Source organism: Bubalus kerabau, chromosome 4 (assembly GCF_029407905.1).
Source record: "Bubalus kerabau isolate K-KA32 ecotype Philippines breed swamp buffalo chromosome 4, PCC_UOA_SB_1v2, whole genome shotgun sequence".
Classification (NCBI taxonomy): Eukaryota; Metazoa; Chordata; class Mammalia; order Artiodactyla; family Bovidae; genus Bubalus; species Bubalus kerabau.
In genome coordinates this window covers 173,434,062-173,448,167 of record NC_073627.1, presented here as the reverse complement: position 1 = coordinate 173,448,167, position 14,106 = coordinate 173,434,062, and the positions used below count along the sequence as shown (strand labels likewise).

The following is a 14,106-nucleotide window of genomic DNA, read 5'->3' as shown; positions in this document are numbered from 1 at the left end:
CTGATGCTGAAGCTGAAGCTCCAATACTTTGGGTACCTGATGCAAGGAGCCAACTCATTAGAAAAGACCCTGATGCTGAGAAAGATTGAAGGCAGGAGGAGAAGCGGGTGACAGAGGAAGAGATGGTTGGATGGTATGACCAACTCAATGGACATGAGTTTGAGCAAGCTCCGGGAGGTGGTGAAGGACAGGGAAGCCTGGTGGGCTACAGTCCATGGGGTCGCAAAGAGTCAGACACAACTGAGCGACTGAACAACATCTGGTAGGCAGGATGGTGAGTTCCAAAGAGGTCTACATCCTAATCCCCAGGACCTGTGAATATGTTAGGTTCCATAACAAAGGGGAGTTAAAATTACAGATGGAATTAAGGTTGCTAATCAGCTGACTTTGACATGGGGAGATTTCTAGATTATCTGGGGTGGGGGGGCCCAGTGTAATCACAAGAGGCCCTAAAAGTGGGGGAGAGAATCATAGGAGAGAACCAGAAAGATGGCTCTATGAGAAGGATTTGGACCGAAGATACTGGCATCTTGACTGATTTAATTTTACTTTTTGAGTAACAAAAACATCAAAACTTTACCAAAAAAGCATACTCAAAGTATTACTTCTCCGTGGTATCCCTTCTGCCCGCCCCCGCCCCGCCACTCCTTGCAAGACAACTTAATGAGCTAGTTTCTGACCTATTTCTGTTTCTTTTTGTAAGAATAAGCACATGGATACATTCTTTTGCCTTTCTTATAGAGAAGGTAGTGTGCAATAGATATTCTTTTTCACTTAATTTATAAAGTTTTAGTATCCTGGAAATCACTACATGTCAGTGCACAGAAGTCTTTGTCATTTTCTTAGACAGCTGTGTAGGACTCCGTTTCTGTGGCTCTGCTGTACTTTAATTTACCCGCTGTCCTCTGAGCACTCAGGCTGCTTTCAGCATCTTACAGTTGCAAACAATGATTCAATGAGTGCCTCTGTGTATGTATTTTATCCCTTTGGGAAGTGTATCTTCAGGGTAAATTTCTAGAAGTGAGATTTCTGTGTCAGCAGGTAAATAAACACACAGTTTGCTCAATATTGCGAAATCGCATTCACTGTAGAAGTGGACGCAACTGTTGCTCCCTCCCGAGTTCCCGGCAGACGTGTCCAAGCACGACCGACAGCTGCCGTCCAGTTGATTATTGTTTCCAATCTGACAGGTGAGAGTGTATCTTGATGTAGCTTAATCTGCGGTTTTCTTATTATGCGTGAAACGGAACATCTTTTAGTAGGTTTATGGGCCATTTTATGTCTTTTTGTAACATAAAAATGGTTTTGTGGTTGTATCTTTTATTATCCTTCTGTTGTCAAGATTTTGGATTTTTCCCCTAAACTTAACAATTCTTTATATATCAGGACTTGCTAGCCCTTTATCAGTGATAAATATTGCAAATGTTTTCTCCTTGATTGTCATTTTCTTTCAACACTGCTTGCTGCTGCTGCTGCTGCTAAGTCGTTTCAGTCGTGCCCGACTCTGCGACCCCATAGACGGCAGCCCACCAGGCTATTTTTCTCCCTATGTCCAAGTTTTTGATTATCATTTAGTTTGGTTACCAATTCTTCCTTCTATTGAATCTGAGTTCTCCTTAGAAAAACTTTTTTAGATATAGAGCAGTTAGTTTATCCATTTTTTCTTTGAATACTTGTAAATACATTTTTTCTTTTTAAATCTCTCATCAACATGTTGGCCCCGAACCGAGTGTGGATCTGATTTATTCTTGTGTGCTGTATATGGTATGGATTCAATCTTCTGTCTTTCCAAATGGCTACGTAGTTATCCCAGCGCTGTGTATCACAAAGTGTATCTTTACCACACTGATTTGTGGTGGCTTCTCTCTCATATGCTGCATTTCTGTGTGTCCTGGGACTGATTTCTAGCCTGCTCCCCTGTATGTCCATCTGTTTTTTGATGGGTCGGTCCCCCATTGTTCACATAAAGGCTTTAGAACAGGATTTAGTATCTAATATTTCTCCCTGCAGCAGTTCGATCTCAGGGTTTTCATAACTATTCTTGCCATTTGATTTTAATTAAAAACTATTATTAAAAAGTTAATAGATTCATTTTAGAGTGATTTTAGGTTCATAAAAAAATCAGGCAGAAAATATAGAGTTCTCATATATCCCCTCTCCCTTCACCCTTTCCACACAGTTTCCTGTTATTATTAACATCTTTCGTTAGTGTTCATAAATTGCATTTACTGCATTGATGAGCCACATAATTATTAACTAAAATCCATAGTTTATATTAGGTCTCACCATGGGTTTTGTACATTCTATGAGTTTGGACAAATGTTAATGAAATGTACCCACCGTTACAGTATCATATGGGATACTTTCATGCTCTGCATTCTGCCTGCTCAGCCCTCCCTCCTTCGCCAAACCCATGGCAACCACTGATCTTTCTACTGTCTCCATAGTTTCACCTTCTCCCGAATGTCATGCAGCTGGAATCATATAATATGTAGTCTTTTCAGATTGGCTTCCTCCACTTAGCAATATACACTGAGGGTTCCTCTATGTGTGGTTTTATTTTTCCACATGAACCTTTGTGTCAGCTTATCTCACAAAAGCCGGTTGGTGTTTTTAAGGGGATAATGTTAAATTTTCAAATGAGACAGAATTGACATCTTAATGATGCTGAATCCTTTCCAACAACAGGGCATCTTTTTTTTTCCTGTTTGTTGAGTCATTTTCTTCACATATGTGTTGCACATTTCCTGTTAAGTTTCTTCCTAAATATTTTCTCTCTTCTGTCACCATTTTAAATGGGATTTCATCTCCTGATTGGCCACTCTGTGTGCGAAGGCTGTGCTCTTGAACTTGAGAACTCACTGATTCTTACAGGTCTGTGGAGCAGCCCAAAGCAGATGGGGGAGCTAGCCCAGGCCAGCTTTACCCTGATTTACCAGAAAGCCTCCAACTCCTAACATCTTTCCTTTTTCCATCATCCCAGTTTTCACTCTTCCAAAATGAAGGGCTGGATAGACGTGCACTATTTCCCAGAGTGAAACTCCAGCCAAAAGTAAATTGCGACTTGTGTTTTTACTTCTTTGCCTTCCTTGTGATTGAAAAAATTGGACATTTGTTCCCCGCTGCAGTGCACAGAGCTGAGCTGCAGGTACCCAGCCTCCCTACATCATCTGGCCTTGTCAAACTAGACCTTTACATAAATGGAAAATGTCTCCTGCCCATTTGCAGAAGCCAGAAGGGGCAAGGGGACTAGCTTTCCTGTTTGTTTATTTGCTTGTCCATTTATTTGATTGTTTATTCACAAGTTCACTGATGCTGTCAGGCCTTGGAACGGTGCCTCCCGCGTGCCGTGCACGGGGAACGCAGTACTCTGGCCCGGAGCTCAGTGCTCACAGCCCAGCGTGGCCTCAAACCGCGATGAGGGCTGTGGAGCTGTTATTCCACAAAGCACTTTTGGGCGGAGCTGGTTTCCGGTGCCTTTGCGTCGTCTGAGTTGAAATGTTGCATAGGCGAATACAAGTCTGGGGCTCAGCCTACCAGTTGGACTGGGTTCAAATCCTGCTCTGGACTCAAATCCTGATGGGTGTCCCTGGACAAGTGACTTCATTACTCTGAGTTTCATGGCCCTGGTTTGGAACAGGCTATACCCATGCATGCCTCAAGTGGTGCTTTCTAAGTGTTGAGTCAAATTGTACGAGGTAGCTGGCCTAAGCGAGGTGCTCAGGGGGTTTTGGTAGCTGTTCTTTCTCCTGAGTTTGACCTTTGTCATTGCTCTGATGTGTTTATTTGGAAGCCAGACTCTTCTGTGAGAAGGACTCAGGAGTGACTTCTCTGCCCTTGCTCCAACATGGACTCAGAGCGTGACCTTGGGCATGTCCTTTCCCCTCTCTGGGCCTCAGTTTTTCCACTGATGGATGACCTGGGGTTAGAGCAGGCCTTCCTTGAGGACTGCTCGTGTTCTGAAAGGGGAAGCCCAGGTGACGCAGTGGTAAGGGATCCGCTGCCAATGCAGGGTATGCAAGGGTTGGAAAATCCCATGGCAGGCTGCAGACCATGGGGTCACAGAGAGCTGGACATGACTGAGCACAGCGCATCTTACATTTCATTTCATGTCCTGAAAATAATGAGCAAGGACTGACAATGGATGCACCGGGTGAGAAGGAGGAACCACAAGGAGGTGAGGATGCACCATCTGCCAATTCCATCCGTGGCGTCTCGAGTGAGTTCTGCCTTGTGAGAGCCCTAACCCTAACCCTGAACCAGAGAGGGTGTGTGCTGAGCTCACCCAAACCCAGCTCTTACCCCCAGCTTGGTTCATGCAGGCATCTTCTGAGCATTTACCTTGATCTTTTTTATTAAATACAGACAAGGTTTACTGACTTCTGAACTGTTGGGAAAAACTACTGGTGTCTCATTAAAACTGCATTGCTCACTTGTACCGAAAAAAAAGAAAACAAGCCCATTAAAGTTTCATACCTGATATGGTAGACCATTAAAGATTCATAATTGCAATAAAACTCTCCAGTGGAATTTGAATTTTCACTGCTGTGATGGTACAATCAGCAGAGTCCTCATTGGAAGCCACAAAATCCAATAAATTTCAATAAAATCTTGGGAAGGTGGGGAAAAAGGGGCTGAAGTCAGCTTCCTCTGGGGCCCTGGCACAGCGAGGGTTCCACTGCTGTGCGTGTCTGGAGAGGGAAGATTCCTGCCCACCCAGCTCAGCACAGGGATCAAGTTGTTGGCAGGTGTCTCCCCTGACTCCTTCTGATGCAGGAGCGTAGCCCCACTGCCATCCTGCCCTGCGTTCTTTGGGCTCATTTGTTCCCTTCACCAAGCATGAACAGAGCACAGACTGTGCATGGCAGGATGCCCCGGGGCTGAGGGTCATATCAGAGGTGGAAGGGTAGGCTGGCTTTTCTTCAAGGAGGAGCCAGTACTGGTCAGAGCAAGGCTTGGCAGGCTGGCAGAACGTTGGCCAAATGCCAGCTCTTCTCACTTCACTTCCTGACCTCAGTCTCCTCACCTGTAAGATGGGGATATGAGTATGTGCCTCATGGGTGTGGTCAGTCCGTGTGAGTGGAAATGGAGGGCAGGGCCAGAGAGGGGGCAGGTGGAAAGGCAGGTGGTGTGGCTTTAAGAGGCTCTGAGGAGGCAGAATCACAAGATTTGGTTGGTGAGTGACCAAGGGATCCCTTAAGGGTAAGCATGGTTTTCAAGAATGCAGCTAACATTTATTGAGCACTTACTGTATCCTGGATACTGTGTTACCTGCTTTGTAGTTGTTCATTCCATGAATATTCACTGGGTACCTTGCATGTGCCAAGTGCTATCTTAGGTGCTGGGGCTACAGCGGAGAATGCATGACCTCATTTTTAATCCTCAGACAATGAGGTAGGCACTGATGCTTAACCCGTTTTCCAGAGAAGGTAACTGAGTCACTGAGAGGGTAGGGAAATCACCCAAGGTCACACAGCTAGGAAGTGGCAGCTGGAATTAGACCTGGAGGAAAAGACTCCTGAATCTGTGTTCAATAACCACACAGCAGATGGCATCTCATTTAGACGATGTAACACTCTAGTGAGTGGTGGTCTTATTCTTGTTTTGAGGGAAGAAAGGCTTGGAGATGTAACAGTATTTTCCCCAGGTCTCTCAGGGAGTTACAGGGAACCGTTTACCAAGGCTGGCTCACTCCCGAGCCTGAGCACTTTCCGCTGCTCCAAGAGCTTCAGACCCAGGGGAAATGAATTCCTGCTTCCTGGTGGTTGGCTGGCGAAGTTCAGGGAAAATCAGTGTCCTGTCCTTGTTAAAGTCCCTTCGTGCTCTCCACGGAGCGTCCTGAACCCGAGCCTGTCACTCGCTGGGCTGTGGATGATGGAGGAGTCTTTGCTCTGCCTTAAAATGAAGGGCACTCCCGTGGTCCGCCCTCCGCTCCTCCGTCACTGGTGATGAATAGGACGCCCGTGGTGACAAATAAAATAAAGCTTCCTTTATTCGTTTATCCTTCCACGTCCTCCCCATCGGCGCCCGTCTGCAAGCTGAGCAATATTAGACACTCGATCACACTCTCCCTTCTTTAGCGGGTCGTGTCCTGACAGCTCTGGGTGGGTGCTGTTTCCTTGGTTAATCAGCCTCAGGGTCTGGGCTTGGCTGTTGCCTTGCTCTGCATCCCCTGGACAGGTCCCTATGCTGCCTGTCCGGGCAGTCTCCCCGTCTGTAGGGGACCCTGGAAGGCCTGACAGTCATTGCCTGTCTTTACCTTTTGCCTTGATTACCACCCCACCCTTCCACACCCCCCCCCCCAACCCCGGCCCCTGGCTGTCTAACTCAGCTGTCTTTTGTGGGAAGGAGAGGAACATTCCAATGATTGAACATATAGAACTCTTAGCTGGGTTTTTTGTTGCCTGGGGCAGCAGTGAGGGGTTGGGCGGGGGGTTGACTGGAAGGGTGGGCTTTAGGGGAAGCGCTGGGTGAAGACCTTTAAACACTCCACCTGTACTTCACATCACACAAAACAAAGGAAAAGGGGAAGCGAGTGGAAGTAAGCCTCAGAGAATAGGGAGGAGGGGTCTCTGCCATCCCTTCCCCATAAACGTCTCCCGTGTGCCAGACACTGCGCGGGGATACAAGTGCCTCGGGGTTGAGGGAGAATACAGGAGAGGCTGGGCCCAAATGCTGGCTCCCTATTCACATGTGATGGTGACCTTGAGCCAGCTGACATGTCGACCTGTCCCTGCGGTTTGGAAAGAAAGCGAATGAAAAGCTCTCGAAAGCCTCTCTCATGTCAGGCCCTGTGCCAAGTGGTCCCACTTGCTTCTCAGTGACCTGGGGATTGCAAGCAGTCTCGTGTGCCTTGTACAGAGCAGGAGACAGACTCGGAGTGTCCTTGAACTGGGCAGGGCCACATGGCCACTGTGTCCTGGCTGCCTGGCTTCAGGACGACGGTTATCTTTCAGCTGCACCGCGGGGACAAGACTGCAGAGCCTGCTGGCCTGGGGCTGCTGGGGTCAACAGGGAGACGCTGGATTTATTTGAAACTGGCTGGTGGACTTTAAATGGCATTGAACATGCAGATGACTCTTCTGACAGGGCTCGCAGGCCTCGGGAAGCTTTCCAACAAGTAGAAGGAATGAAAGAGAGCTGGACACAGAAATGGGAGTCACTCGGACCAACTCAGATGCTGCGAAGGGCTGTCTGGAGCCAGCCCCATCTAGAGTTTTGGTTTGGCGACTCAGATGGTAAAGAATCCGCCTGCAATGTTGGAGACCTGGGTTCAACCCCTGGGTTGGGAAGATCCCCTGGAAGAGGGCAAGGCACCCCACTCCAGTATTCTGGCCTAGAGAATTCCATGGACTATTCTATGGGGTTGCAAAGAGTCAGACACGACTGAGCGACTTTCACTCACTAAAGAAGAAAGATAGGAGAAGAGAGGAAAGAGATGGGAAGGACAGGCTCATGTACCCCCATTAAATCGGGGTTTTCAGAGAGTGACTGCAGAAGGCAATGGCAACTCACTCCAGTACTCTTGTCTGGAAGATCCCATGGGCAGAGGAGCCTGGTGGGCTGCAGTCCATGGGGTCTCGAAGAGTCGGACACGACTGAGCGACTTCACTTTCACTTTTCACTTCCATGCATTGGAGAAGGAGATGGCAACCCACTCCAGTGTCCTTGCCTGGAGAATCCCAGGGACGGGGGAGCCTGGTGGGCTGCGGTCTATGGGGTCGCACAGAGTCGGACACGACTGAAGCGACTTAGCAGCAGCAGCAGCAGAGAGTGACTCCTGCTTCAAGTCTGTTCCCTGGTGGATCGCACATGATCCCCATGCTGATGCACAGGCTGGGTAGGGATTTATTCAACAGGCATGTGATTAGCACAGCAGACCTTCTATTTGCCAGATATTAATTCTTACAAGGAAGCTGCAGTACCTGTCCACTGGTGATTCACAGGACCGATGACACGCGCCCGGCCCAGGACAAGGGAAGGTAACTGAAGTTTGGAAACCATAGCACTAAATCGGCTCACACCTGCCCACATCAAGAAGCATTGCCTCCAGAGGAGACTGATACCCCCAACGCAGCGCAGCCAGTTTTAGCTAATAAAAACAGATGCCACCATGTAAATCTGAGTTCCAGTTAAACAGCAAATACTTGATTTAGTGTACTTAAGTCCCATGCAGTATCTGGGACATTCTTCACTGTAAAGGGCCAGGTATCTGTTTGTGGAATTGAGTTGTTTGCCCCCAGGGCCTAGACCTGTAGGGAGGGGCTTGCTCACAAAGGATGCTCGCACTTATCTGGTCTCTCAGATGTTACTTCCTTTAATTAAACTGCTGAGATGAAATAAAGTATGTGGGAAAGATTAAAATTGATTCCCTTAGCTTAACAAAAGCCAGAGCTATTGAGAGGGATACTTAAGCAAACAGAGCACTTCAGCAGATGAAAAGTACAGCCTGGCTCCAGCTCAGAGCTGTGGGGAAGGGGGGAGCTGGGGGCAGAGGGGAGAGGTGCAGCCGCTACGCAGGGAAATGTGAGGACCCAGAACAGTGGGCTGGAGGGAGCTGGCATCGCAGTCCGCTCTCAGTAAGGCCCTAGTACCTGCCCTGCAAAGGTCTTCTTTAACACAGCTTTGCTTCTCAGCATCAGGAAACACCAGCTGGGAGAGAAGCACAGAGGGAAGAGGCAAAAGCCACACCTCCTGTGCATAAGCACTTATTTAGCACTTATTGTGTGCCAAGCCTAAAATCAGACATTGTGTCTTCCCTTAAGCTCTTTACAAGGAGACCAACTCAGGCTACCTAAGCTTCCCAGGCGGCGCTAGTGGTAAAGAACCCGCCAGCAGGAGGTGTAAGAGGCACCGATTCAGTCCCTGGGTTGGGAAGATCCCCTGGAGTAGGAAATGGCAACCACCATGGTATTCTTGCCTGGAGAGTTCCATAGACAGAGGAGCCCAGCATGCTACACTCCATGGAGTTGTAAAGAGTCGCACATGACTTAAGTGACTTAGGACACATGAGTTCTCAGGGATTTTTCGACTGGGGAGCTCAAAGATATGGAAAGAGAGAGAAAATTGTGGATATTGCTGGTGGCATTGAAAACCAATGCTGATGACCAATGACGCTGATGACTGTAGAAATTTGGAGGGCAATCCTGGGCTAGGATTCCCTCCCTATGTGCAAGAAAACTAAGCGACAAAAGTTTAATGGATTTTTGTCCCCTGTTCTTAGTAACAGTGGAAGATGTGCTCCTACATGTAATTTGGAAAGTAATTTCCTGAGAAAAATTTAAATAGGCCTCTAAAAGAGCCTGGTGGGCTGCAGTCCATGGGGTCGGGAAGAGTCCGGCATGACTGAGCGACTTCACTTTCACTTTTCACCTTTATGCGTTGGAGAAGGAAATGGCAACCCACTCCGGTGTTCCTGCCTGGAGAATCCCAGGGACGGGGAGCCTGGTGGGCTGCCGTCTATGGGTCACACAGAGTCGGACACGACTGAAGCGACGCAGCAGCAGCAGCAGCAGCAATAATATGCTGGTGTAACCCAAACTCCTTTTGAACCTGACCTACGGTTTTTCTTTTTTTTCTGCCTTCATGCAAAGTAATAGATCTTCTGAGGTTTTGCTATAGATTTATTCCCAAGAAGTAGGACTGAAATAGCATGAAATAAAACCCAAAACAATGAATTTTGAAACCAGGCCACTATTTGAAAGGTTTTTTTTCTCTCCTAAAGTAACAGAAAAGTACCTTAATAAAATGAATGTGTTCTTTTAATCGATTAAAAAAAAAAAAGAAGTTTATTGGGGGATTTGCTTGAGTTCATGTGGCATGAAAGTAGCAAAGCCAGAGTGTCTACCCAAGTCTGATGGTCTTTGAAACCTTTGACCATAGGGTTATGCCACCAGCTGGGTTATAGGGGTCATTCAGGTTTTTAAGCTAAGGAAACAGGAAACAGTAAAACCCGGTGCCAGGTCTGGGGCCAGTTTAGAAGTTAATGCACGGAGGAGAATGCCAGCCCAGGACCCCAGGAGTGAGCAGGTGGAGCCGCAGGTTAGGGAACGGATGTAGGGGGAGGAAGGTGAGACTTCCTGGGGAGAGAAAGAGAGAGAGAGAGAGAGAGTGTGTGTGTGTGTGTGCGCGCGCGTGTGTGTGTGTGAGTTGCTCAGTTGTGTCCGTCTCTTTGCAATCCCATGAACTGTAGCTTGCCAAGATTCTCAGTCCATGGAATTCTCTAGGCAAGAATACTGGAGTGGGTTGCCACTGGGGATCTTCCCATCCCAGGGATCAAACCCGGGTCTCCGGCATTGGGGGGACAAAGGCAGACTTGATGATGAGGGTGGGTTTTCAGAGCTGGATGCTGCAGGCAGGGCTAGGGAGGAACAGCAGAAGCCTGACAGCAGCCCAATAGCAGACAGCGTTAGGACCTTGGAGCCTGACTTGGGTTTCCACCCCGCTGTCCTCTTCACTAGCCTCTGTAACCGCAAACTGTTTACGTAACCTGTTTGAGTCTCTGTCTTTTCTCTGGTCAGATGCAGAGCAAATGATCCCTACTTGGCAGAATGCGGAGGATATTAGATAGGGAAAACTATGTAAAGGGACAAACAAGGTTCTTGCCATACAGTCAGCATCTGGTCAGAAGTGGCTCGAAATTTGGGGCTCCAGGCTGGTGTCATGTGTTGCCCCCCCCACCCCGAGCTGCAGCAGAAATGGTCCTGGAGCTAGGATTGGGGGGGACTGGTATCTGACTCTTCACTCATTGGATTAATTTTTATTGAATTCCCACTGTGTTCTGGGCCTTGGAGACAAGGTGTGGAGAGGCTGGCGGGAAAACCCACTCATAGCACAAGGTGGAGCCCACTGAGCAGCCTGAGAGCAGGAGGAGGTCTGTCTTTCTCGGCTCCATGTCTCAGTGCAAGCCTGGCACACAGGAGGTATGCGGGAAGTGTTGGATGGGGTTGTGGAGGCAAAGGGCCTTCTCTGAACGCATCAACACTGGAGCAGAGGGGAGACAGAAAGACTGAATTTATAACCACTTTCTATTCTGGAAACTCCCTGGTTGCAGGTGAGGGGTTAAAGAAAAGACAGGAAATTGAGGACCAGGGTTTTGGTTCTCAGGCTCATCACCACGTCTTCTTTTCTTCTCTTTTTCTTCCAAATTTGTGTTTGGCTCACCCTTTCCAAATTCTACTTTTAAAAATGCCGGAAAATTCCCCTAGGGGTGAGCATGTGCCATCAGCAGACAGGGATGGAGGGAAGAAGGAAGAGGGGCCAGAAACAACTGGTGTTATAGGGCTGCCCTTCAAGACCACGGTGGGCTGTGACCCTGGGTAGCCCCCTCTGGTCACCCATCAATGAAAGTAAAAAAAGCACCAAACCCTCTGAGTTGGAAAGTGCCCCAGCTGACCCTGAAACAGCTTGCTGGACAACCCTTCTGGTCTTGTCACATATTTATAGTTTTTTCTTCTTCTATTTTTTCTTCCTTTCATTAAAAAATATGTTCTTCCATTACCAAATAAAACCACCGTCTTGTCCTAAAAATCCAAGCAATATATTATTCCTTTATCAGTAGGCTAGTTTCCTCATTTACTGATTTCTCTTAAGTAAATTTAAATGATGTTTACACTAAGGCAGTGTAAGAATGCATGCTTAAGGTAGCAAACTTAATGATGTAGAAGTGTAAAAGGAAAAGTATTGGAACAGTGCCTTCACATCTCATCTTCCCCCCCAATTCCACCTGCATCCAGGCCTCTGAAATGGCTTCTGTTTTCTAGATAAGGAGACCCTGGGGAACTTCACAGACCCACTCCTCAAAGCCCTTGTTCGGTTGAGGGAGGTGGCCCTTTCTAGTGACAGGGTCATGGGCTGAGGATCTGGATTGGATGGTTGGTTCTGCCATTGATTTGCTGTATGACCCACAGGCATTCACATAACCTCTTTGAGTCTCTTGCTGTGTGACCCTCAAGCATCCACATAGCCTGTCTGAGGCTTGGTGACCTCCTTCCTAGGCTACCCAGGAGGAAAATTGCTATCTGGACTCTGAAGCCCCTGGCATGAGTCAGTATCCTGCAGACAGCCCAGGTGACTGTGTTGTGTTGTGGGCTTGGCAGGTTGGGGACCAGATTCTGGAGGTGAATGGGCGGAGCTTTCTCAACATCCTGCATGACGAGGCAGTCAGGCTGCTCAAGTCATCCCAGCATCTCATCCTGACCGTGAAGGACGTCGGGAGGCTGCCCCACGCCCGCACCACCGTGGACGAGACCAAGTGGTTTGCCAGTTCCCGGATCGGGGACGCTGCCGCCAACTGCGCAGGGTGCGGCCGTGCTGGGCTCTCACTCTGAGCCCCAGGATCCCAGGGCCGTTCCTGAAAGCCAGTAACAGCCCCTTCCACCCCTGCACCATGCTCTGTGCCCCGAGCTGTGGAGACTGCCCCGGTTCCCTGAGCCTGAAGTCCCACCCCAGGCTCCCTCCCGTTTGCGGGGCCTGACCATGGGCACATCCCCTTTGCTCTTCTGACCTCAGTTTTCCTTGGAAAGCTGAACCGCAGCATCCAGTTTGCTCGCTCTTTACTTGCTGTTTAGCAAATCTCATAACTTCCTTTTTGGCCCTTAGTTGCTTTGTCTGAAAAGTGGGAATCCTAACTGCAGCCCGCATTCCAGGTGTGTGGATAAGGATCCCACGAGTGACTTGCATGAAAGGGTCTTGGGAGTCATAACGTGAGAGATAGTTTCCAGGTGGCTGCATAGCTGCTAATAATGTAAAGTGTCACCTTTGGATTTCCATTTGAAATCCCAAACTGACTGGTGTCCCCCAAGCCGAACACACCCAGGGCATCTCTCTCTCCCTTTCTTCATCCCCTCCTTCCTCTCTTCCTTTCACCTTCCCAGTACAGTAATTTTTAAAAATTAGTTACCAACATTTAAAAAGACATCAGGTTTCCCATGGGTGGGGAGAGGGGGAACACCTGGACCTCTGGCTGCTTCTTGAAAATCAGGGATTCTGGAAGCTTGAGACCACATTTTTTTTTTTTCATGGAAACAGACTGGAAGAGAGCTGCACCTGCAGGCTGTTTCTCAGCATCTCCAGTTGCCCCGGTCCTCACCCTCCCTGGGCTGGCCTGACCCCGAGACCATGTGGCACTTATTACTTAATCTCTCCTCTGCGTGTTACCTGACTTGGCCCTACAGGCCGTGAAACAACTCAGCAGACCACCTTGCCTGGTTTTAGAAGTGCCATCCACATACTTGGTCAGGAGTTCAGAAAGTGCCCGTCTGTCCAGGGCCCGATATTCCCTTGAGAGGGCCCAGTGAACACGGCCCATGGTTCTCCCAAAGTTTCATTCCTCTCGCTGTAAAGCAGCCATCCCCTGGCCCGTGCCTGTTTGAACGGCTCAGACATCAGGCTGAACGTGCTTGTCTTTCTTCGTAGGTTTCCCGGGGATCTCACAGCAGAAGGGACCAACAAGGTAGGCTGCTCTCTGTCTGCGGGTGTCTTTGGCTTCTTCACTGGTGCCCGAGTGGGGAGCTCTGGGTCCAGCAGGGTGGGTAGCCCGCCGACTGCCTGCGTAACCTCCTTCCCACACTCGTGGGAAGGTTCCAGGCCACCAGGTTCTAGGCACCACCCTGGACCCCAGAGTTAGCGGCACGAACAGCACAAATCAGGTCCCCACCCGGGTGGGGGTCACACCCAGTGAAGGAGACACACATCAAAGTAAAGCAAACCTGCGTGTGTATCTCATCAGCAAAGATGTTCAGTGCCTTCCAAGAAAGGTGCCAGGTCTTAGGAGAGAGAACGGCAGATGTTTAGGTGCGGGGAGGGCAGAGGTAGAGGGCGAAGGCTCTCTAAGGTGGCAACACAGTGTCTGGGCTGTAAGCTGAACATGAAGTGGTGGTAGTGAAATCAGTCTGGGCAGGAGCCGGAGGGGAGGATGCAGTCAGAGGGCACAGCACGCGCCAGGGCCCTGGGGCAGGCGCCACACATGGCTTGTTGGTGGGATCGTCAGATCCCATAGGACTTAGTGAGCCGGGGAAGAGGTGTGGCTGCTAAGCCAAATGGGGTGCCATTGAAAGGCTTCACCAGGGGGGCAACATGAGATCTATGTTTTCACGAGGTCATCTC

General features: G+C 48.9%; 1 protein-coding gene across 2 annotated transcripts in view; it reads left to right on the top strand.

Annotated features, from left to right (window-relative positions):
• WHRN (whirlin) overlaps nt 1-14,106 on the top strand; it is a 90,921-nt gene that overhangs the window by 54,988 nt on the left and 21,827 nt on the right. Inside the window, exons 4-6 of one of the 2 annotated variants that reach the window (XM_055579448.1) lie at nt 12,099-12,309; nt 12,876-12,879; nt 13,417-13,453. In XM_055579448.1, coding sequence (XP_055435423.1) covers nt 12,099-12,309; nt 12,876-12,879; nt 13,417-13,453 — 252 coding nt within the window. The remainder of the gene's footprint in view (nt 1-12,098; nt 12,310-12,875; nt 12,880-13,416; nt 13,454-14,106) is intronic. The other variant, XM_055579447.1, reaches the window with a different exon arrangement.